The following is a 25,484-nucleotide window of genomic DNA, read 5'->3' on the forward strand; positions in this document are numbered from 1 at the left end:
ATATATATATATATATATATATATATATATATATATATATATATATATTTATATATGTGTGTTTTTTCTCTCTTAATAAACAACAGTATTCATAATAACATATTTCGGTAGCGTAAAGGCAAAGGGGTATATCTGTCTCAGACCAAATTTTACAGGAGAGCAAAAACAGACTTGTGAAATTTAATAACTCATCTGTTTTATGTATTTTTATATGTACATATCTTAATAAAACTAAATAAGTATTGTAACTACAGCTTTATCCTTTTGCCAGATTATTGAATACACTATTTTCGACATTTTGTGGAACAAACTTAGAAAATGAAAAATTTGACAGATATACCCATTTGCCATTACACTACCGATATGTGGAACTATTTAATTGGCTTCAATCATTGTCATCATCTTACTATTTTTTTATGTACAAGCTATATAATTCCCAAAAAAAATGATACAATTTTGGTCCACAGTTATGACTGCTCCAATAGGCAAACTCCTACCATTCTGACATCGGGTGACTGCCACACATGGTCACCGCTGAAGATCCAGAAAGACTTGAGATGAATCATAATACAAAGGACAAAGGATGTGCAAATGTTTCCAATCGTAAGACAATCATTTTTTTATGCTAAAAATATTTTTATTGTGCTTCATTTAGTCACGTTTGAAGATATCGAAATGAAGAATGGATAAAAATCACCACAAAGTGACTGCCGAATCAATTAATGAAGTAATTTTAAATTATTATGTCGTATGTTGTTCGTCTATTAAACATGATATTTATCCTACAGTCAAATTACAATATCCAATATATGACACTAATGAGTTTTCTGACATCTAATTTAAATATATAGATAATATGGTATATATGTACGTAGGCCGCAGGGTTTTCAAAAGGTTTTTACATTTAACTTATTAACTTATATGTAAAATCCTAACATATCTGGCAAGAGTCATTGATTTACATATCAAGGCTACAAGACCTTAGGGTGGTCAAGTGATCACTTTACACACGTGCAACTTTTACCATTCTACCCATGACAACAAAATAGAAAAAATTGTAGAATCTTAAATAGCAATTAAGAAATATGTATTTAAAAATATACCTACTGCTAAAAATAGCAATTACCTTCAATCAAAAAATATATCAAGAATTTTAGTTCATCGTTTCATGAAAAAAAGCGCTCTAAGAGTGTCAGAAATGAAGACTCTGGCAAGAAAGGAGGATATCTAGCAAGAGTCTACGAGATAGAATAAGGAACACCAGGGTTAAGGGAAATAAGCGAGATGGAAGATGTCGTTAGGTGGCGAAGGCAACGAAGGAGACAATGGTATGCGCATGTGAGGAGAATGGAACCATCCAGACTCCCCCACTTTGCACTTTACGTAGATACAACCCCAAGGTAGACGACTCCCAAGCAAACCACCAAAGAGATGGATTGACAGCTGGGAATCGACATCGTAGGAGGGTAATCCCTCTTAAAAACAGGCCACAATGCTTACAACTGGCAGAAAAATAATAAGAAAGAGAATTAAAAAATGAATGCATAATTAATTAAGTATTTATTTGTACATATCGCTCACCGTTCAAGAACGTCATATGTATATCAAAAATCATCTATTTTAAGTTGCGCATGTTTTCCGAATGCCCAGAAAATGGACTATATCCCAGCAAAAGCGACATATTTTTAACTTAATATTTACCCGCTGCAGGGTGTAGTGTTTTTCAATTATACTTAATATTTTTCAAATGGAGAAAAAACATTCAGGTTTTACTTAAAAAGATCAAATAAAAAAAAAGTACACAGTAAAAAAAGTTTAAATAAGTGGCTTGATACTTTTTTTTTACATTGTATTATATTTTTAAACTTTAAAAACGATCTCCTGAAAAATCAAGTATATTGATTTATGACGTTGTTGAAAGGAGTGAGCAATATATATTTAACAAATAAATGGTAAATAAAAGTTATATATACCTACATAGATGGTGCCAAAAACTCGCATGTGAAAGGTGTTAATTGAGGAATAAATACTACTTCCATAATTCGAGTAGTGTGGTTGTAAATCATGAATAGAATGGTGATTGTTAGGTGATCACTAAATCTGCCTTTAACAGGTCATAAACCATGTAAATACCAAGATTCGAACAATCTTCTTCATCTTTGTTGAGTTGTCAAAAAGTTTCTAATAATTATTTTATTTATTGTTTTGGCATTTACTTTGTGGTAAGACATGATGATATTATTGAAGAAAACACTTGTTTTTAAGATGGAAGCCTAGCTTCCGAAACTAGTCGTAAAATAAACTCAAGTGGTAAAAAAACAAGTGTTTTGTTTAATAATATTTCTAATAATTGTTTGAAACTCCCTCGCACTCGTATACTGTGCGTCTAATTTCGTCTTTGTAGATTATCTCTCTACCTGCACCTAGATGTAATAATTTTTTTGCTTGCTTAAATTGACTTTCTAAATCTCTTGCATAATATAGTAATTAGATACAATTATCGACTCGACTCCCACAATTTGCATTCTCCATTTTCCTCGGCAATTATTATCACCTGCTAACTAACTCACTGTGCCGACATCATATCGTGGGTGTACTGGCAAAAAACGTTAACTCCAAAATATGCAATTTCGACTAATGATGCATATTATAAATTTTCAACGTTCTATTAACTGGCAAAATACACCAAGGGCGTGTGTCCACTACACGGAAATACGCGGAATTTTACGGTCTGGCCTGTCAGTTTAAAAAGCGTTTTAAAACGATGATTGGCTTGGATTGGCTTGCGCTTTTGTCCATCTTTCTTCGGATCGGAGCTCTTGATCGGTGCGTGAACAAGTTGCGCGTAAATTCGATCACGCTAAACTGTCGTCGCTTTCATTTTTCAAAACCGGACTGCCGGATGGTAAAATTCCGGGTAGTGGAAAGATGGACAAAAGCACAAGCTAATCCAAGGCAATCATCGTTTATGAACGCTAACTGACCTGTCGGACGGTACAATTCCGTGTAATTCGGTGTAGTGGACAAACGCCCTAAGGGCGCTAGGATATGTACTACGTTTTTCAAAAATTCCATTCATTCTGTATCACCCTATATTATGTGAAAATTAGCTACAGTCGTTAATAAGATGAAAAATATGGTTTTGTTCTATAGTACTTTGCATAAACGTCACGACAACATGTTATGAATTATAAACAATACCTTGTGTTTGTTTCTCTCTCGTATTCTATGTACCTTTATCATTATTTATTACCTTTATCATTAGTTGTTATGAAACATTGCCCGAAGTTATAAAATTAAGTACCCACTATTTTTCAATGTTGGTAATAATTGTTTTTGCAATACCTTCTAAATCATTTTGACAACTCATATCGCTCACTCCTTTCAAGAACGTCATAGATCAAAAATCGTCAATTTTCAGTTGTGCATGTTTTCGGAATGCCCAGAAAATGTACTATATCCCAGCAAAAGCGGCATATTTTTAACTAAATATTTACTTGCTACAGGGCAGAAAGTGTTGTTTTCGCATTTTGAAGAAAATGTATTGTTTAATTATTTTTTAAATATCCTAAATATTTTTTAAATGGAGAAATAACCTTCAGGTTTTACCTAAAATGATCTGTTGCACAGTAAAAAGTTCAATAAGTGGCTTGATATTTATTTTTAATACATTGTATTATATTTTTTAACTTTAAAAACGTTCTCCTGAAAAATCAAGTTTTTTGATATATGACGTTCTTGAAAGGAGTGAGCGATATGTCAAAAGAGTTCGATAGCGTTACAATAATTTAAATTTTATCACCCAATTAGGAAGAGAACTGTTTTTAAAAGTCGATTTAATTGGGTTTACTGAATGAAACTATACAATCGGCGGGTATGTGTGAGGAGATACATGAACGTGGAAGAGGCGAAGAATGTTTGCAAACACAGAGTGGTGTGGCGTCCTATTCTATCTGCCTACCCCTGTGGGGAAGCGGCGTGATGGTTAGTTAGTTAGTTAGTTAACTATACATACTTTTATTATTAATTTTTTTACAAAAACTATAGTTATATTAGTACATGATCACTCACCTAGATTTTTGCCCCGTCTCTTCGTCAGGACAATCACTACAACAGCATGCAAACAATACTACCCGTCACTACCATACTGCTGTTCACACACTTATAAGTATAAAATAAAATAAAAACATATTAAGTTTTTTTCTTATATTATCCACTGACACTTCATGATGGAATTGCATTTTAATATGTTATTAGATTAAAACCAATATTTTTAGCTTTTCCACTATATTTTAATTTGACCAGCAACCGGGTTTTGTCGTTACCGACATCATCAGACTGGTGGGAGGCTATACAAATTGTTATGTTATATATAAAACAAGGCAGAAGTTGATAACCATGATTTGATATAATTTTGTTGAGAAATTAATTTAATTTGAGTGAATTTAAGTATTGTATGATATTAATAATTTTTTTTTTTATTATAATATTTTTTATATTAATATCATACAATACTTAAATTCACTCAAATTAAATTAATTTCTCAACAAAATTATATCAAATCATGGTTATTAACTCCTGCCTTGTTTTATATATAACATAACAATTTGTATAGCATCCCACCAGTCTGATGATGTCGGTAACGACGAAACCCGGTCGCTGGTCAAATAAATATAAAGTGGAAAAGCTAAAAATATTGGTTTTAATCTAATAACATATTAAGTGTTTAGTGTGCTTAAAATCAATGTAAATGCAACCCGTCTCATAACATTTTGGGCGTGTCCAAATCCTTCACAAATCTCTGTTTCTCCGCTTAATTAGCAGTTATGTTTTACATTTAAGCATCTCAATATAGATGAAGAAGTATAGGAAGTGTGGGCACTCACAGGGCTTGCAACCTGCCAAGTGACTTTACACATCGCTCACTCCTTTCAAGAACGCCATAAATCAAAAACCGTCAATTTTCAGTAGTGCATGTTTCCGGAATGCCCAGAAAATGTACTATATCCCAGTAAAAGAGGCATATTTTGAACTTAATATTTACCCGCTACAGGGCAGAAAGTTTTGTTTTTGCATTTTGAAGAAAGGGTATTGTTTAATAATTTTTTTTAAATATACTAAATATTTTTCAAATGGAGAACAAACCTTCAGGTTTTACCTTAAAAGATCTGTTGCACAGTAAAAGGTTCAGTAAGAGGCTTGATACTTATTTTTAATACTTTGTATTATATTTTTAAACTTTAAAAACATTCTCCTGAAAAATTAAGTTTTTAGATTTATGACGTTCTTGAAAGGAGTGGGCGACATGTGCAATATTCACCATTACACCCACGATTGACCACCACAAGTCAAATTTTTGGAACTCATACATAACCATATATTTTTTTATCATATTTTAATGCAGCTTATAATTTGATAAGATTATTTTATTCACAACATTTTTTTGTTTATATATATATACTACTACTACTACTGACAACTCCCCGCACAAAGGTGCATAGGGCACTGCACCAAATTGATGCAATGGTCGCTTTATCGTTTTTATTACATGAACGCAAGGTGATCAGTCCTGCGTTTGAGGTACAAGTTCAGAGTAATGTTGAACAAATTTTAGAATGAAAAAAGCACTTGTGTTTATTTTACCCCACTCCCTGGGAATCGAACACGGAACCCCCAGGATAAATGTGCTAGCTACTAAACAATGAAGGTGGACTTTATGCATGTAAAATTATATTAATTTGTCCCCCTTATGAATCATACCTAGTAGACAAAGATGATAACAGCCATATGTAACATTTGATATTCGCTTAAATCAATTGTTAAAAAAAATATTGGTCACTGTTGGCAATAGTTATGTTCATATCGACGTGCCCTACGTAAAGTGCTCTAACTACATTTTTATCAATTTTTAGATATTTGGTGTACGTTATCAACTGACCGTTATCTATAAATATAAATAAACAAAAAAATATAAAAAATAAAATATATATAAATACATATATATATATATATATATATATATATATATATATATATATATATATATATATATATATATATATATATATATATATATATATATATAATATATATATATATATATATACATATTTATATATATATATATATATAAATATATATATATATATATATACATATATATATATATATATATATATATATATATATATATATATATATATATATATATATATATATATATATATATATATATATATATATATATATATATATATATATATATATATATATATATATACATATAAAGTAAATTACGCCTAGTTCTCAGGCGTATAAGACGCTATCCACATCAAATTTTAAAAATGAACTGAACTCCTAAAACGCTAACTTCCAAATTTTGACAAAGCACAAAGTTTTAAAAAATATTTTATCGTGGTTTTGAATGTATAATACTACAATACTTTAGAATTTCAGATAAAACCGTTAATTAATAATAAAAAAAATACATTTAATTTAAAAATAATAAAATCTAAGCTCTCTCCTGTAAAGTAACAGATTTGCAGATGGAGTACTTTACGTAGGGGCCGTCGATATGTGAGAATGTATTGGTTGAATCGTTTGAAGCAATTAAACGCAATTCATTTCAATAATGCCAAGGAATACCCGATCGCAATTGCGAGTACGACATACTGACATATTTCATCAGCAACTAATATCCACTCAAACTGTTGAATCGTTTATATCACGAGTGGGAAACCTGCAGCCTGGCTACCCTGAGGCGACCTTTTTTATTAACAAAAATGAAATATTTGTGTTTTTATTATTGTCCGCCTCCGTAGTGTAATGGTCAGCACGCTCGGCTACCGTTCTGGAGGTCCCGGGTTCGATTCCCAAGGGGGGTAAAATAAATATAAGTGATTTTTTCACTGTAATATTTATTCAATACTACCCTAGACTGGTACCTGAAGCGAAAGGCTGATCACCTTTCCTTCATGTGTAAACGATCAAGATAACACTGCGTTTATATGACGCAGTGCCCTATGCACCATTGGGTGCTGATAAGGGTTTTATTATTTATTTATTATTTATTATTTACTATTTTTGTGAGCCTAGGCGGCTCATTATTAGAAATAGGTATCAAATAGTTTACAACATTTTGAGTGAACATCCAAATACTTGTTCACAAATCTGGATTATCTCCAATGAAAGGAGTTATTTTTCATATTATTTTTTATTGAACAAGTATTTGGACACACTCGAAATGTTGTAAATAAATTAACTGGTCAAATTATAAGCTAAAATAATAAAAATAAAAATGATAATTTCTGGTGTTTCTCATATATGTGCTTATAATCCAGGATTCGGACCTCACATACTAATAAAAGAGTTTCTACTCAATAAAAAGCTTCTTTTCATCTCATTAATAGATGTGTCTAGTGAAGTTCTAGTGATTCAAGAACAACGTTTCGAAATTAGTTTCTAATATATAGAACTTCCAAGAATTTGAGTAGTGTGGTTGTCAATAATAGGCAGTATTGGTGAATGTTACACGTGTGTAAAGTGATCACTTAAATCAGTCTATGATGGTCGTCAGCCCCGTAAATGCCCAGACTTGTATATTCTTCTTCACCTTTGATGAGATGTCAAAAAATAATACCGAATTGTGATAGAGTGGGTTCAAACCAAGAAACTCTGACTCGAGAGTCCGCTACACCAACCACGGGACAACAACACGACACTTTTGACTTGTGCCATTTGTTTTTACACACCTTGTAAAGATTGGTGTCTTTGACTCCCTCATTTGCGGATTTTGTTTTGATGAAGAAGACCTTTACCACGTATTCTTTGTCTGCCCAATAAACGACCAAACGCCAACATTCCCTTCCCTACAAATATCTAGCTCATCCTAGAGAGAAAGAACCCAATTATATACAACCTTTTACTTATTTTTTTAAAAAACTTAACGGAATCAATTTATAGTCAAATAATAAGTTTAACGTGATTTACAATTATAATATTATTTAACTTGACATTTGCAAAAGTATTCAATTCTATATGCAAAGCCATTCTATGCTTTAAAAAAATACCCTGGACTTGTTACCTGTAGCGGAGGACTGATCACCTTTCCTTCATGTGCTAACGATCAAGATAACACTGCGTTTATATGATACAGTACCCTATGCACCATCGAGGAGGAAGAAGATTTTATTCACAACATGTGTCGGGTTGTGGTCCCGTGGTTAGTGTCGCGGACTCTTGAGTCAGAGCTTCTCGGTTCGAACCCACTTCACCACAATTTGATACCTATTTCTAATAATGAGCCGCTTAAGTTCACAGAAATAGTATGAAATCGAAATATTTTTGTAAATAATAAAAACACAAATATTTCTTTTACCATATATTAAGCACTAACATTGTGATTTTCCATTTTATAATTAAAATGTAACTTTGTTTTAAAAACACTAAGACAATTTAATTATTACAAATATTTCTCTTTAAAAAATAATAATAAAATAACACTGCGTTAATATGATACAGTGCCCTATGCACCACGTTGGTTTTCTTTTATTTATGAATGTAACTATTTTTTATTATATACTTTTACTAAATGTAAAGCTGTACAATACCTGAATAAATGTTACACCAGGTTGTGGATAAGGGTTTTGACATTTGGATATTTTAAGTGTGTCCAAATAAGAGTGAAAGATGTTTGGAAACATGGTCCAAGTTGCATGTCATGATAATGTTGCAGCTGCCTGGAGAGCTTGTACTGGAACTGCATCGAGGAGAGGTTCTGCTGGGACGAAAGCATAGCGGAGTACGAGCGGGAGGGAGACGGCGGCGGGGTGACCAATGGCGGCGCCAGCGTGGAGGGCCTGCCGGTCACCGCGCAGCCGGGCGCCGACAATAACAACCATCTCTACTACCGCCACCTGGACGCCCATCGCGAGGTCTTGCTGGAGGTGCCCATCCTGGCTCCCAACATCTACCAGGTAATGGTGAAGATGACTCGCAGGAGGAGGTGTCCGATGAGTAGTTCGGTGTGTGAATGAACTTCCTGGAGATATTCTAATTCATATAAATTGGTGATTTTTTTACATTTATATCGGTAGTGTAAAGGCAAAGGGGTATATCTGTCTCAGACCAAATTTTACAGGAGAGTAAAAACAAACATGTGAAATTAAATAACTCATTTTTTTAATGCATTTTTATATGTACATATCGTAATAGAATTAAATAAGTATTGCAACTATAGCTATATATATCCTTTTGCCAGATTATGAAATACACTATTTTAGACATTTTGTGAAACAAACTTAGAAAATGAAAAATTTGACAGATATACCCCTTTGCCATTACACTGCCGATATGTCTTTTAAGATTACTTATTTTATTACTGATTTTAATTATTTTCTTGAACATTTCTTTGTTCTTTATCTTATTTTTCACCTATTTTTCTAATTTAAAATTATTAAAATTAAGAGTAGCTTTTATTCCGTAGTTCAAATTGTAAACCTCATTTTTCTTTACAATATATTATATGGAGAAATTATACCAACGAACACTCCAATCATTTTCATCTGTTCATATCAATTTGCTTCAAATATCCTTTTATTCACCAATCAAGATCATTAATGCATAGAATTTTTTAACATCACAAAATTATTCAAAATGTAAAATCTAGTCATAGAAACATTGTGTAGAAAGTGTGACACTTCTTATTGACTTTATATACATTCATGATAATTTTTGTTTTGTTTTTGTTCCACAGGTGTTCTCTAAGTCAATGATCTTCAAGGATGATCCAGAATTTAAGAGACTAGAACTGGAAGATAATATTTTGAATAACAACAATAAAGAAAATGATTACTACAATGGTCATATGGGAAAAGTGGTATCTTTTAAAGACCAAGAAAAGGATAATGAAAAAGAAAAGAAAGGCGAATCAGATCTGGAACCGGAGAAAAAACCTTATTCAGATTTCGAAATCATGTTTCAAGATGAATTGTACAAGATAGATGAAGAAGACGAGGATAAACCCAAGTCACCAGAATCTCCGGATGAAGGGATTTCTATGAAATTCGCCAAAGGCATGTCACCAAAAGTAGAAGACAAGTTAAGTCATTTAGATACTCCCGAAAAAATACCAGATACTCCACCTCAGAAAGTTGTCATTCGAGAAGATAGCACCAAGAGCCTTCATCTGACCAGAACAGCAGAACTTAGACACAACATGCCGAGAGCAAACAGCGCACTCAACCTACCAAGAACCGACAGCGTCAAAAGCATGACGAGAAATAACTCCAGACAGGACCTGATCAAGAGAGTGGACAGCGCCAAGAATTTGAAAAATTTGCTGGCCAAACTGCCTCAGAGAAGCGCTTCTTTCCTTTCCGTACCGAACCTGATAGAACCAGACCAACCGAACAAATCGCAAAGCGACGAAGTGTTTACAATCTCGTCAGCAGAAATGGATTCTCATCCGAGCGGAGAATACTCCTTAATAAGCAGAATACCCGACACGCCAGTTATCAAAGGAGCTCTCCCTAAATTCTTTGCAGAGACCCCTAACATTCCTGAGTACAAGGCAGAAACTAGTCTTCAAAGCATAGCCAAAACTCCTGATGTCATTTTTGCCGAGTTTGATTTCAGCATGCCAAGGTACTACGCCAAGAGGAACATCGGTCAGACACCGGAGCCGAGTGTCCATCATAGCAAATCCATGCCAGATCTCAATGAGGACAACGAGAAAACGGAAAAGGTCAACAAGAGATTGGTGAAAATTAGAAGCAAATTGAAGCCATTAGTTATTAAAAAACATGACAAGGATCCAACCAGACATTCCCACCAGGAGTTGCATAAATTTTAATAAATTTTAATGTGTGTTTAACATTTCATCATCTGAGTGCTTGTTTTCCTAAAATACTGCTTTTGAACAGAACTATTTATACATTTTGAAATCTTAACAAAGATGAAGTCTGTATGGAAGTCTGGGAATTAACAGGGCTTACGAGCTGTTATAGGATGGTTTTAAGGGATCACATTATATACATGTAAAATTCATCATTTTACCCAAATTGACAACCACAATTATAAAATTTTGGAACTCATATATAAATATATGATTCCATTCATATGTTGCATCATGTGGGAGTTTGAGGGTAGTATCTATAGTTGATTTGACTTTGCTTTATTTAGCAGAGTAAATGTATGCAAGATACTTTCCGAATTATTTTTCATATTGGGAGATGCTAGAAAACATGATTAGTTAGATTTTTTTGATACTTATAATTTGACCAGTTACTTTATTCGCAACATTTTGGTTCAAATCCTTGTTCACAAATATGGATTTCTCCACTATTTTTCGGTTGTAAAAATAACTCTTAAGTGGAGAAACCCTGATTTGTGAACAAAGAACAAGGAAACAAGGACCCTCCTAAAATGTTGAAAACTATTAATATCTATCAGGTTTAAAGGCACATATTTTAGTTTTTCAAATGCCAAGTGATATAATCTGTGAGCCATATAACCCGTCAGATGACAATTTAGGTATATTGAAAGCAAACAGCGTAAGCAGGTTAATAATTTTTATTACCTCTTTTGGAAACCATACCTGATTGAAGGTGGTAAATTGACAAGTAATAACAAATACTGTGGAACCTTTCAAAACAAGCATAATTCGAAACACTCACTAAGTGAAACATTCTTTGTTTTAACTAGCTTGGAAGTCCCAGCTCACAAGCGAATGTCGTGAAAAGGGGACTCTGCAACTCATAAGCGAAATGTCACTCCTCAAGGAAGCAACTTTTTCACATAATTTATTTGCTCGGTATGCGAATAACTCACGAGAGGTTCCACTGTATAAGATTTCAAGATTGCCATATTTGATTCTGATAACTTAATTTTTTATATCATATAAATTTCTAAAAAGTTAATCAAATACTAAGCTCCTTTCATCTCTCGGATGGATGAAAAAACATCTTCACTTTTTATGATCATATTTGGGTAATGATGTCATTTTGAATATGACATTTCGCTCACTCCTTTCAACGTCAAACTTGATTTTCAAACTTGATTTTTCAGGAGAACGTTTTTAAAGTTTAAAAATATAATACAATGTATTAAAAATAAATATCAAGCAAATTATTGAACTTTTTACTGTGCAACGGATCATTTTAGGTAAAACCTGAAGGTTTTTTTTTTCCATTTGAAAAATATTTAGTATATTTAAAAACATAATTAAACAATAGCTTTTCTTCAAAAAGCATAAACAACACTTTCTGCCCTATAGCGGGTAAATATTAAGTTTAAAATATGCCGCTTTTGCTGGGATATAGTACATTTTCTTGGCATTCCGAAAACATGCACAACTGAAAATTGACGATTTTTGATATATGACGTTGTTGAAAGGAGTGAGCGATTCCAGACATAGAACATAGAACATAGTCGATATGTAAGAGTGTGATTTCCCAGAAAAATATGATATTCAATTAATGACAATTTTAATATGACAAGACATTTCACGAACAATCAGTATTTTATATTTCATTCAAACCCTTATCCGCACCCCAATGGTGCATAGGGCACTGCATATAAACGCAGTGTTATTTTGATCGTTAACACATGAAGGAAAGGTGATCAGCCCTCCGCTTCAGATACCAGTCCAGGGTGATATTGAATAAATATTAGAGTGAAAAAATCACTTATATTTATTTGACCCCCCCCTGGGAATCGAACCCCGGGACCTTCAGAATGATAGTCGAGCGTGTTGACCATTACTCTATGGAGGCGGACATTTTATATTTACGACTTTTTATTTATGAGATTACTTTATTTACTTTTATCTTTGAGATAGATGAACATCTTCACCTGTTATGACCATATTTGGGTAATGATGTCATTTTGAATGTGACATTTCAGACAAGTCAAGAGAATATAGTCAATATGTAAGAGTGTAATTTAAAAAATAAGATGTTACATTTACGACAAGATATTTCACAATCAGTATTTTATATTTATGACCTTTTAATGTTTAAGAAACCTGTTTATGTACATAGTTTGTAAGAATTAAGTTTTGTATGGATAATTTGCTTAAGTGTTTATTACTAAGACGTGTACTTGAACATTCTGAACCCATCTGTATGATTCCAGATCTTCTTCTTCTTCTTTTTTCTAGGACTAAGTCCTGTCATTCTCCGGTCCACTCCTGGGAGGTGGAAGGCCAGCTATCCCTCTACCGTTTAGTTGGTCTTCCTGGGGGTCTGATCCCGCTTATGCTACTGTCTTTGTCTATCTGATTCCTGATGATGATATTTGATGTGTGCAGTTTTCTTCGGTTGTTCATTGAATGCTAAAATTTCTCTACAACTGAAATTACAGTGGAAAGATGATACTTTATCTCCTTCTTTTTCTGTGCATGTCATGTCAGGTCCCCCTGACGTCGACTGTCACTTGAGAGTAATTGTCCTTGTCTCGGGCAGCTCTAATCAGCGCCTGAACGGTTCTGATCCCCGTCCAATCTCGTATATTCCGGAGCCAGGAGATCTGCCTTCTGCCCACACCTCGTCGACCCTTTATTCTCGACAGTTCTGACCCTCCCTTTATCTACATAGGGCTTATAACTTAAGCTGAACTTTTGAAAATTTATCATATTTATAAAGAGTTATAAACATGCATTTAACTTCTTGCACATACTACTTCTTTGGCAACATCTATGGTTGAGTTTAGTAAGTTTTGTTTTAAAATGCAGCATTTGTATAATTTTTTAAAGAATTTGTGCAGAATTCAGCCTAATCCAGAATTTGTGAACAAAAATTAAGACACAATTAATATTGCAAACTTTTGGTATGCTAGCTTGTATGCTGCTGCGTTTTTCTCCCAAAAATAGCACTACATATCAATTATACATATTTAAATATAAATATACGCATTTCTTATGCTGTGTACATCAAGTGAAAACGCTGTACAGCACTGGGGGTCAATAGAAATGTCAATTGCATCAAATTAATTAAATCATTCTATCAAAGTGCAGGCCTACTAACTCAGTATATTATACTTACCAATTGAAAAGGCCAGATTAATGGCTAGTATTATCTTTAGTTCTAAGCCAAATTAAATTATGTATTTTATCTAGTATTTTAAGAAATTGACAGAATGTATTATAAATTAGGAATATTTTACTTGTATGACTATATAGATGTTCTTAGGAAAAAAATGTTATATTAAACGTCCAGTTTTTTTTTTTCAAAAAGATCTTTTTATGACATAATGCCTGCTTTTTCTTTTAGTTTTGGATTTTCTCTTCCTCTCTTCCCTTTTATTTAAAAATTGTTAACCTAAGTTATGTATCAGACCGTATAAGACCACGGGACTTGTTTCAATATACCTTAATATGGGACTATCGTAAAATGTATGATGATAAGAAAAACTCACATTGGGGAGTCTCATTTTTTGCTAGTCTACAATCTTCTTCTTCTTCTAACCCTTATCCGCACCCAATGGTGCATAGGGCACTGCGTCATATAAACGCAGTGTTATCTTGATTGTCAACAGATGAAGGAAAGGTGATCAGCCCTCCGCTTCAGGTACCAGTCCAGGGTAACATTGAATTGAATTAGAGTGAAAAAAAATCACATTTATATATTTGTCCCCCCCTGGGAATCGAACCCGGGACCTCCAGAACGGTAGCGGAGCGTGCTGACCATTACACTACGGAGGCGGAGTCTACAATACCGACTCAAATGTACTAGCTCCACCTCTTCTCTACATTCTGGTTCTATCTCTGCATTACTCTCCGAACCCTGAACTTCTCGGCACTGCATCCAAGATATTCATCTCTATGATGAGAGTCTATGACAGGTCAATAAAGCAGTTGTAACATCGGAGTGAGAAAGAGAAAAAAATCTGGAAATTCTTCAAACACATGAATTTTGAAAGCAAAGCAAGTATATATGAGACATGTTTAAGACCGATTACCACATATCGCTCACTCCTTTCAACAACGTCATTTATCAAAAATTGTCAATTTCCAGTTGTGCATGTTTTCGAAATGCCCAGAAAATGTACTATATCTGTATATTTTTAACTTAATATTTACCCGCTACAGGGCAGAAAGTGTTGTTTTTGCATTTTGAAGAAAAGGTATTGTTTAATTATTTTTTGAAATATACTATATATTTTTCAAATGGAGAAAAAATATTCAGGTTTTACCTAAAAAGATCTGTTGCACAGTAAAAAGTTCAATAAGTGGCTTGATATTTATTTTTAATACATTTTATTATATTTTCAAACTTTAAAAACGATCTCCTGAAAAATCAAGTTTTTTGATGTGTGACGTTCTTGAAAGGAGTGAGCGATATGGAATAGAGACCAGAGTTGACACAGTGAAAACCAAATCTCTTCTATGAACTTCAGAAATGAGGACATTGAGGTGCATAACCGGAAACACATTAAGAGACTGAAAAAGACACTTTGAAAATGGGAAAATGTGTAGTACAGAGGATATAGTCAGATGGTGAAGACAGCGAAGACGATTCTGGAATTCCCATGTCAATAGAATGCGAGAAAATAGACTGGCCCGAAGTGCTCTTCAAGAGAACCCAGACGGAAGATCACCTGGAAGACCTCCAAAGCGATGGCGTGACAGCCGCCAGTCCACATCTCAAGTCCACAGTACAAACACATCCGAGGATCTATAAGGAGGAAGAAGAAAAAACGAAGAAGAAGAAGCATTCGGGATTCTGAAGACTGGAATCTACCACCGGCTTTCTGCTTTTCTTGTTTCACAATGTAAATATGTTGAAAAAATCTTCACTACTGTTTTCGTCATCCCCTCATCATCATTAATGCTTCCAGTACTATTAGAATATATAAAAAGAGTCCCTTCCCATTCCTGACTACCTTAGTAAGCTCAAAACTGGTGCAAGCGGTGAGTGGAATAAAATATTTTCTGTAGCATCCACTGGATCTTATTTCAACCCGTAATACCCAAATCCCCTTGGTTCCGCAAAATCAAAATACCCAAGCTGAATGTGTCCCTTCTGCGCAGGCTGAGGATGGGACATACTATACTTGCATCCCACCTCAAAAAAATTAACATACTAACCTGTTCATTATGCGCGTGTGGAGAGAAGGATGAGACTGCTGATCATATATTATTTAACTAACCCTTAATGCCTAACCTCGAGTTCCTTCAGGACATTCGCTCGGAGGGTTTGTCCTTCCCGCTGAATGTCCAGCACCTCTTATTAATGAACTACCAAAATGTCAATAGTGCGACCGCACCATTGACACCACTGACATGACCATAAAGCATTTTGAAAAGTATGGCAAAAACGTTTAAGCAACTTCAAGTTAAATCATTATTATGGCATTTATCACTCAATTTTGGGTGCTTTGCCAAAAAAAAATATATTTACATATATATAGAATATCAGAAATGGCTACATAGGTGTTGCATATCCACACTAGCACTAGCTTGTGCAAGTTCTAAACTGATTGTATGTACGGGTCTCTTGTGGATACATTTTTTCTTCATCTTCTGCTTGATGTAGGCCCTATGGCCTATTTTTAAGAGGGATTAGCGATCCTGCAATGTCGATTCCCAGCTGTCGATCCATTCCTTTGGTGGTCTGCCCAGGAGTCGTGTATCTTAGGGTTGCCCGTACAGTGCAATGTGGGGGATAAGACATACGGATAGAAAAACAGAATGTCAAGGAATTAAAATGTTTTATTTCCATAGTAACAATAGTTTGAGGCAAAACTTAAAATGATAAAACATAATTAATTTTTAAAAGTCATTCTACGATATATCTGTACATACAATATTACTTGTTTACTGGTTGTAAGGGGAGTCCATCTTGCCTTAATGTACCTAACAGGTTTAGTATAGTACATTACAGTAGTGGGGATCGGTACACTTCATTTAGAAAGAAAATTACAGTTATATTAGACAATAAAAAATAATAAAAATATAATAGATTTTCATGGAAGAAACTGCTTATTGCACATTATTCAAAAAATTAAACAGATTTGGCATATTTTGAATCCGGTTGTTAATACCATTTTTTCGAGTTGTATGAATTTTAAATACCATTTATCCTAATCACTCAATTAATAAAAAGTATTAGAAACCGTTACCTATTAATGTATGGAAATGAAGCATTGAGTTGGCCAAAGACAGATTAAAGTAGATTGAATGCTGAATGTATGATTTTTGAATGGCAAAATAAGGAAAGAATGCAAGGCTGAGATAAACAAATTCTATGAAATTAAGAAATATGTGTTGAGATGGTTTGAACATGTGGAATGTGTTTACTAATAATAGAATGTAATAGAAGCAGAGGAAGAGAGAGGAAAACTTGTCATTGCCGAGTTATTCATATACTTGGTGGACAGATCAGGAATTGACGAAATTGGCGGGTTTGTATGAGAAGATGCATGAATGTGGAAAAAGCGGACTGTTTGCTAAGACAGTGGTGTGGTGTTCTATCCACTCCGCCTACCGCCGGGGGGAATCAGAATTAAAGTAAGTTAGTTATTTAGTCAGTTTTAAATACAAAATAAAAATGGAAACGTACATCATTGGAAAACATAAATGACTAAAAGATTATTATGCCAATATTTATATTGGAATATAGATAAAAAGTTTGGAGCTTAATAAAGTCTAAAGGGTGATACAAAAGTCCTCAGCATCCTTAAAAGGATGCTCTCCCAGCTAATAGGGAGTAAACAACAATGATCAGGAATTACATCACTGAATACTTTTTTTGACTGCCCACTGTTTGCAGATAAAATATAACTTATGAGACATACAGTTAATTGTTATTTATATATTCCACATTTCTTATAAGTTTACCCGCTTTTTAAACGGAAAATGATCCGTGCTCTATGCACCATGAGGTCCGAACAAGGGTTAGAAACAAAGAAGTATTTCAAAACTTATATATTTTGCATAATTTTGCCATGTGTAATTCATACTTTTGGTCTCAAACTGTATAGAAGAATACAGAAAAGAGGTCTATATCCAGCAGTGGAGGGCAGAAGGCTAAAAGAGAAGAAGAAGTGTCAGACTGTAAAAATAATCATCAAAAAAATAATACCATTTGCGTTTTTCAAGCATTCTTAAAAGATTACAGAATAACACATTTAGTAAAACAATTAGAATAAAATAACAACTAAAAAAGGTAAGACCACATTTGGAAAATGGCATTTTTCATACAATTCGATAATAAGTTGCGAATAAAAAATAAACAAGCGTTTTCTATACACACAAAACAATAATAAGTACAGAGATGATAATATTATAATAATTATTCTATAACCAAAACGAGGAATGAAGTAAGAATAATGAATTATAATGCTTAAAATAAAACTAGATTTACAATTCAATAAAACTAAACAATAGGATAATATAATTAATAGTTACAAGTAAAATACCAAAAGTATTTGAAAGGAAAATGTATTTATTTTTGTTACATCGAAAGGAATACAAAGTCATAGGTTTCTGGCAAGATTAATGGATAGAGGCATTTTATACACAAGGAGTAACATAACAATAAAATAAATATATAATTTAATTTTCTTTTTTATCTTTGAATATGTTTTAAACTAACAGATTCTCGTTTTTCTTCCTCTGTCCTTCATACTAAACACACTCACATGCGTCACATATCGCTCACTCCTTTCAAGAACTTCATAAATAAAAAAACTTGATTTTTCAGGTGAACGTTTTTTATGTTTAAAAATATAACACAATGTATTAAAAATAAATATCAAGCCACTTATTGAACTTTTTACTGTGCAACAGATCTTTTTAGGTAAAACCTGAAGGTTTTTTCTCCATTTGAAAAATATTTAATACATTTAAAAGAATAATTAAGCAATACCTTTTCGTCAAAATGTAAGAACAGCACTTTCTGCTCTGCAGCGGGTAAATATTAAGTTAAAAATATGCCGCTTTTGCTGGGATATAGTACATTTTCTGGGCATTCCGAAAACACGCACAACTGAAAATTGACGATTTTTGATTTATAACATTCTTGAAAGGAGTGAGCGATATATCCCTTCAAATATATTCCACTCCTTGATTGGTCAAGAATTGGGATTGTAAACTGATCACCTCACATTTATACAATATAATTAATGATCAATATTTTTTGTTGTTGCATGAATAATGACTTGAATTTATTTTAATTGAAACATGAGTAAGTTCAGTTAAAGCAAAAGATAGAGAAAATCTAAGATTATTTCTCTGATTTAATGGTGCATAGGGCACAGCATCAGACGTATGAGGTGGTTTTCATATGAGGTGTTAAGGAGTGGAATAAATTTGACAAAATTAGGATGACATGAGTGAAGGAGCAAAGGGTGGAGGATATTACTGCTATCAGAAAATGAAATGCAGAAAGATTGTAGGCAGGAAGAGGAGAAGAACAGCAATGGCTAGGGCACTCAGGGTTGCATATTCGTACCCAGACTAGCTTGTGTAACTTTTACATTGCAAATGTGTAGATGTTTCGAGGTTTTAAAAAATACATTTAAAAAAGATAAGTTATTTTGGTTGGTAATGAGATTATGGTAAAATAAATATATACAAAAATACTACATTTCCATCCCCCTTAATACGCCATTTTGTTACAAATACATATTGTTCTAAATCTGTTAAAATGCCACGGTTTTACATGGCGATATCACCATAGAAACACCATAGTATTATGTATATAGAAGAATTATATGAAAATTGATATTTATTCTATATCTCAGATTATGGAGAACTAAAATAGAATCATACTTTAATATATGCACACACACATATATATATATTTATATATATATATATATATATATATATATATATATATATATATATATATATATATATATATATATATATATATATATATATATATATATAATTTAAAAACATAGTTGCATATCTCTCAACCTATTACAATGATAATAATAAATGTTTGATGTCTATTTCATATCAATGCTTGGGTGAAATTATTACTGGGGTTTTATGCCTCCTTTTCATAAATAATTCATACTTAAAAATAAAAACAAAAATAAGCACAGTGCAAGTATCGTATTAACTTATGGAAAAACATTCGCGATTCAAATATATATTTTTTAAAAACCCTTAATTGACTCACAAAATGGATTCAAATAATTACATACGGTTACTTAAGTTTTTAAAAACTGAAAATATACTTTGATTCTGGTTTATATCTAGCCTAAGTTATATTGAAATTTGGAAGTTGGATAAATGTTTATTAGACCTGAATTATTTGAATATAAATTGACCATCTGTTAACAATGAATCACTGACTTCAATTTGCTTTTTTTTGCAAAACACAAAAATATGATTATACCTCCGTTTGGCCGCTATTTTACATTTTCTATAATTATTTTGGCACAGTCAATTTTCAAGATTTCAAAGCACAAGAACAGCACAGTGGAACCTCTCGTAACGAGCATAATTCATATTATTTTTTGACATCTCTTCAAAGATGAAGAAGAATATGGAAGTCTGGGCATTTACGGGGCTGACGACCGTCATCGGCTGGTTTAAGTGATCACTTTACACACGTGTAACATTCACCAATTCTACCCATTATTGACAACCACACTACTTAAATTCTTGGAAGTTCTATATATATGAACCAATTTAGAAACCTTGTTCTTGAATCACTAGAACTTCACTAGAGACATCTATTGGTGAGATGTAAAGAAGCTTTTTACTAAGCAGAAACTCTTTCATTAGTATGTGAGGTCCGAATCCTGGATTATAATCACACAAACATGAGAAACGCCAGAAAATACCATTTTCATTTTTATTATTTAATCTTATAATTTGACCAGATGATTTGATAATTTGGAGATAATCCAGATTTTGTGAACAAGTATTTGGACACACTCAAAATGTTGAGCATAATTCTTTTCAGAATCTTACTCGTTAAGTGGAAAAAAAATGTTTTGACTGGCGTGGGAGTCCCGACTCACAAGTAAAAGTCGTGAAAAAGAGACTTGCCCATTCTCTGTAAGTTGTGATGCAAAATGTTTCTCGGTAAGGGAGAAATTTTCTCATTTTTTTACTGGTCGTAATGCGAATTACTCATTATCAGAGGTGCTCGTTAAGAGGTTCCACTGTACTTGGATTTTTAATATTCTATAATACGAAATAAGGAGGTTGAATAATCTAATACTTCTAGTATGGTACAATTCCTTAGGGAAACTTTCCTTCATTGGAAAGAGGCATTGAGTTGTGTCGTTTTATCACCGTAACGCCACAAAAAAGGTTAAGGTGAGTACTCACTTAACTCATGATGAATGTAACCGACTTGTAATGTGGATGTTTCATCTGACAATATGCAAGCTATGTTATTCATAGTTTCGGCATGGTTTCGGTAATTCAATTACAGCTACAGGTTGTTAGGTGAATTTTCACCTTAAAGTGGGCAGAAACACTGTTTTAATCACAACTGAAGATTTTCAGATAAAAGAAATATTAATACATATTTTTTACATAAAAGGAATAATTCAGAAAACTTTCAAAATTAAAAATTATATATCATTGGTTAAAACCACAACAAATTTGTAAAAAGAATTAATTAAATAAACGTGAAATATAAATTCCATTAGAATAAATATAAGTGTTGATATAAATAATTTTTTAAAATGATTTCACTAAATTCAGAGGATATTTAATCCTCGTAACAGCTGTTTCCTCTCGATACAGCACTGTCATGAAAATAAACACGGTAGAACCATTAATCTTGTATAATTTATGTGAATAATAATAGTTTATGGAATTGTACAACGTGACAAATAGATGTTTTTTAATGATGAACGATTGTATTCAAAAACCAAATTAAGTTTAGACAGAAGTCTTAGTAAAGAATCACAAAAAGACATTATTTAATTCGGTTTTTGGGTAGTGAATTTGTTTACATATTGTATATTTCTAGTTATTATTTGACAATTTGACATCAAAAACTTTATATGGATAGAAATATAACGAACGAAAGAAACAAATGATTACCCATTAGTCACATCTATAGTTTATATAATACTTTGGTTTAGAACAAATCTTAGATTTAAACAAAGGCCGAAAAAAACTAAAACACACGGTATAGGATTTTATATCATAGTACCCTAACATGTAAGGCATAAATTACTGTGAATAAAGTTGCAAACTACAGTTTTGAAAATATATATCATTTTATCTACGTGCTTTCAAAATGTTTACAAAGTCTAAAATTGTATTAAATACAGATTACATATTATTGTGATTTGATTGTTTTGGGATCAATACTACTAATAATTACAATTTCAAATTAATTACGTAGAAAGTTGTAGGTCACATACAAAAATAATTTGAGAAATATAAATTTAATTATGTAAAATCGCCTTAACAGTGTGAATTTGGTATAAGACTTTATGTAATGGAGATTGAGATGGTGAAAATACTACAAACAAATGACGAAATAATTCGTAAACCTGAAGAGATTTTCATGGATATCTTCACTAAGATGAAATAATAGCAACCTTTTCACAGGATTTGATACAAAAGTCTGGGAAACTACACATTTGTCTCTTATGTGACTATTACACATGTGTATAATTTGCCGGTACCCAGGGTTTAAAATGTTTTAACTAGATCCTTAGATGAAATTTTATTTTTGCTGTGTAATAGATATCTGTTTCAGTAATGACAACGAAATACATTTATCGCTAATTGATTCGGCAGTCACTTTGTGGAAAAATCTAAACATTTTTAATCCATTCAGTGTTTGAAAATGATGCGGAATGCATCGAAACACGTGTCACAATAGATTTTAAGAAATATGTAGTGGTATTTACTAGGTAAAACTTAAATTAAATAATGCAATCCATTTTGTTTGTGAATGGTGGCCGTGCTAATATGAACCAAAACACGACTTATGACACCACTGATTTAAAAGAAATTATGACCGGTGTTTCATCTTGAAGAAGAGTTCGACAATGCTTTCACAAGGCGAATAGGCTTTCATAAAATAAATTAATTCTCTGGAATTAAAAACTGTATTTCGATTTTTACAATATTCATAATAATGGATTGTATGTATGGACATATCGCTCACTCCTTTCAAGAACGTGATAAATCAAAAAACTTGATTTTTCAGGAGAACGTTTTTAATGTTTAAAAATATAACATAATGTATTAAAAATAAATATCAAGCCACTTATTGCTCTTTTTTCTGTGCAACAGATCTTTTTAGGTTTTTTCTCCATTTGAAAAATATTTAGTATTTTTTAAAAAATAATTAAACAATACCTTTTCCTCAAAATGCAAAAACAACATTTTCTGCCCTGTAGCGGGTAAATATTAAGTTTAAAATATGCCTCTTTTGCTGGGATATAGCACATTTTCTGGGCATTCCGAAAACATGCCCAACTCAAAATTCACGATTTTTGATTTATGACGTTCTTGAAAGGAGTGAGCGATATGTCCATTCAATAAATGAGTAAAGTGAGTATTTTAACCATAGCTGTTCAGCCCTGATATTAATGGAATATTCAAAGTATTTATGTTACTTGGAATATGTGTAACTTACAAAATGTTAGTAACAAGGTTGTGAATCGTAGGTAGAATGGCGAATGATACACAGCGTAAAGAGTTATCACTTAAATCAGACAATGATAGTTATTTACCCTTTTAAATACCCAGATTTGTACATTCCCATCACAGTGTCATCTTCATCTATGTTGAGATATCAATAAAAATCTCAATTACAACCCTTTTTTGGAAAAATCGAACATTCTTTAGCAAAAATTTGGATACTCAAAATATTATTGTGAAGTAAAAGTAATTATTTTCGTTATCAAAAATCATGTTGAATTTGTTGGTTATCTGCAGACTTAGAACTTGTTCATAATCATATAAAGGGGAAGAACGAAAAACATAACTTAAAACATTTAAATAAATATTTTATATCAAAATCATCACCGAAATATGAATTAATTTAAGGATCAAATTTCTTAATACATTTTACTATTCCAGTGGAAATTTTCTGCTCGTTTATTGCTATATGTACTTAGAAATGTCAATCTTAAAAAAACCCTTCATGTTAATCTTAGATTGGAGGACATCTGTAAAATTTACGATGGAAATTCAATTTGTAGGGAGAACTGAGGTAACACATGTAAAGAATATAGTGACTGATTTTATGTTCGTATATTCAATATATTATTAGATTAAAACCAATATTTTTAGCTTTTCGAATTTTTTTATTTGACCAGCGACCGTGTTTCGTCGTTACCGACATCATCAGACTGGTCTTGACCAGGTCTAGACCAGCCAGAAACCCGGTCGCTGGTCAAATAAAAAAATAAAAAATAAAAAAGTGGAAAAGCTAAAAATATTGGTTTTAATCTAATAATATATTAAAAATGCAATTCCATCACGAAGTGTCAGTGGATAATATAAATCTATTAAAAAAGTTCGTATATTCTTCTTCTTCTAACCCTTATCCGCACCCAATGGTGCATAGGGCACTGCAACATATATAAACGCAGTGTTTTCTTGATTGTCAACACATGAAGGAAAGATGATCAGCCCTTGGCTTCAAGTACCAGTCCAGGGTAATATTGAATAAATATAAGAGTGAAAAAAATCACTTATATTTATTTTCTCCCCCCCCTGGGATTTGAACCCGGGACCTCCAGAACGGTAGCCGAGCGTGCTGACCATTACACTACGGAGGCGAACATATACTTCGTATATACAGTTGTCAAAAAACATGTTGGGACTTATTTTTCAATGTTTTTAGCACACGTTTTTGGTAAAATGTGACTTTTTTTTACAGTCATACATTTTACGATCGTAATGTTTTAAGTTACATTGAAACAAGTCCCATGGTCTAGGGTTACTAGGTTTTGTTATTATTCAAATTTGCTTATAAATGTCTGCCTCTATAGTTTGGCTACTATCCTTTGGGATGGTTCCTGATTCAATTGCAATGGGGTCAAAATAAATATGATTTATTTTTACCCAAGTATTGTATCAATATTACCCTGAACCAGACTTAAAGCGCAGAACTTATCATTTTGCCTTCCTGTAATGAAGAAAAGGACAGCTTTTTGCACACTATCTCTTTATATATTTTTTTAAACCAAAAAGGTAATTTTAGGGACTCTAGGGATGAAAATATGCTCTTTAATCTTCACATTAATTCATATTTTCGATGATGATAATCGTATGGTCACACTAAGTGTAAATTCATAGCTCTGTGCAAGACAAAAGTTTGTTGAGAAAGAAAAGATTTGTGAACACAAGTAAACAAGGACATACTAATAAATTAAAAACATGTTTTTTTCACACGAAAGATGGAAATTTTACTTTTAACCAAGCAATTTGTATCATGTGTTAAAATAATCAAATAAGATATTTTCATAATTCTTAAATATTCGAACCTTGCATTGTAAGAGTTATGAAAATTCCAATTAGGGTGATTACTTTA

The 25,484-nt window shown here is 32.4% G+C and overlaps 1 protein-coding gene across 1 annotated transcript; it reads left to right on the forward strand.

Moving 5' to 3' along the window:
• Positions 1-467: 467 nt before the first annotated feature.
• On the forward strand, positions 468-14,233 carry LOC148306122 (uncharacterized). The gene is made up of 3 exons (XM_088265571.1): positions 468-603; positions 8,735-8,975; positions 9,755-14,233. Exons 1-3 carry the CDS (start codon positions 584-586, stop codon positions 10,850-10,852), a joined length of 1,359 nt encoding a protein of 452 aa, XP_088121697.1. The 5' UTR covers positions 468-583; the 3' UTR covers positions 10,853-14,233.
• The last annotated feature ends 11,251 nt before the right edge of the window (positions 14,234-25,484 follow it).

The sequence above is a fragment of the Brachycentrus maculatus genome, unplaced genomic scaffold (genome assembly GCF_059751285.1).
Source record: "Brachycentrus maculatus isolate JH-2025_06_01 unplaced genomic scaffold, ASM5975128v1 h1tg000252l, whole genome shotgun sequence".
In the NCBI taxonomy this organism is placed as follows: domain Eukaryota; kingdom Metazoa; phylum Arthropoda; class Insecta; order Trichoptera; family Brachycentridae; genus Brachycentrus; species Brachycentrus maculatus.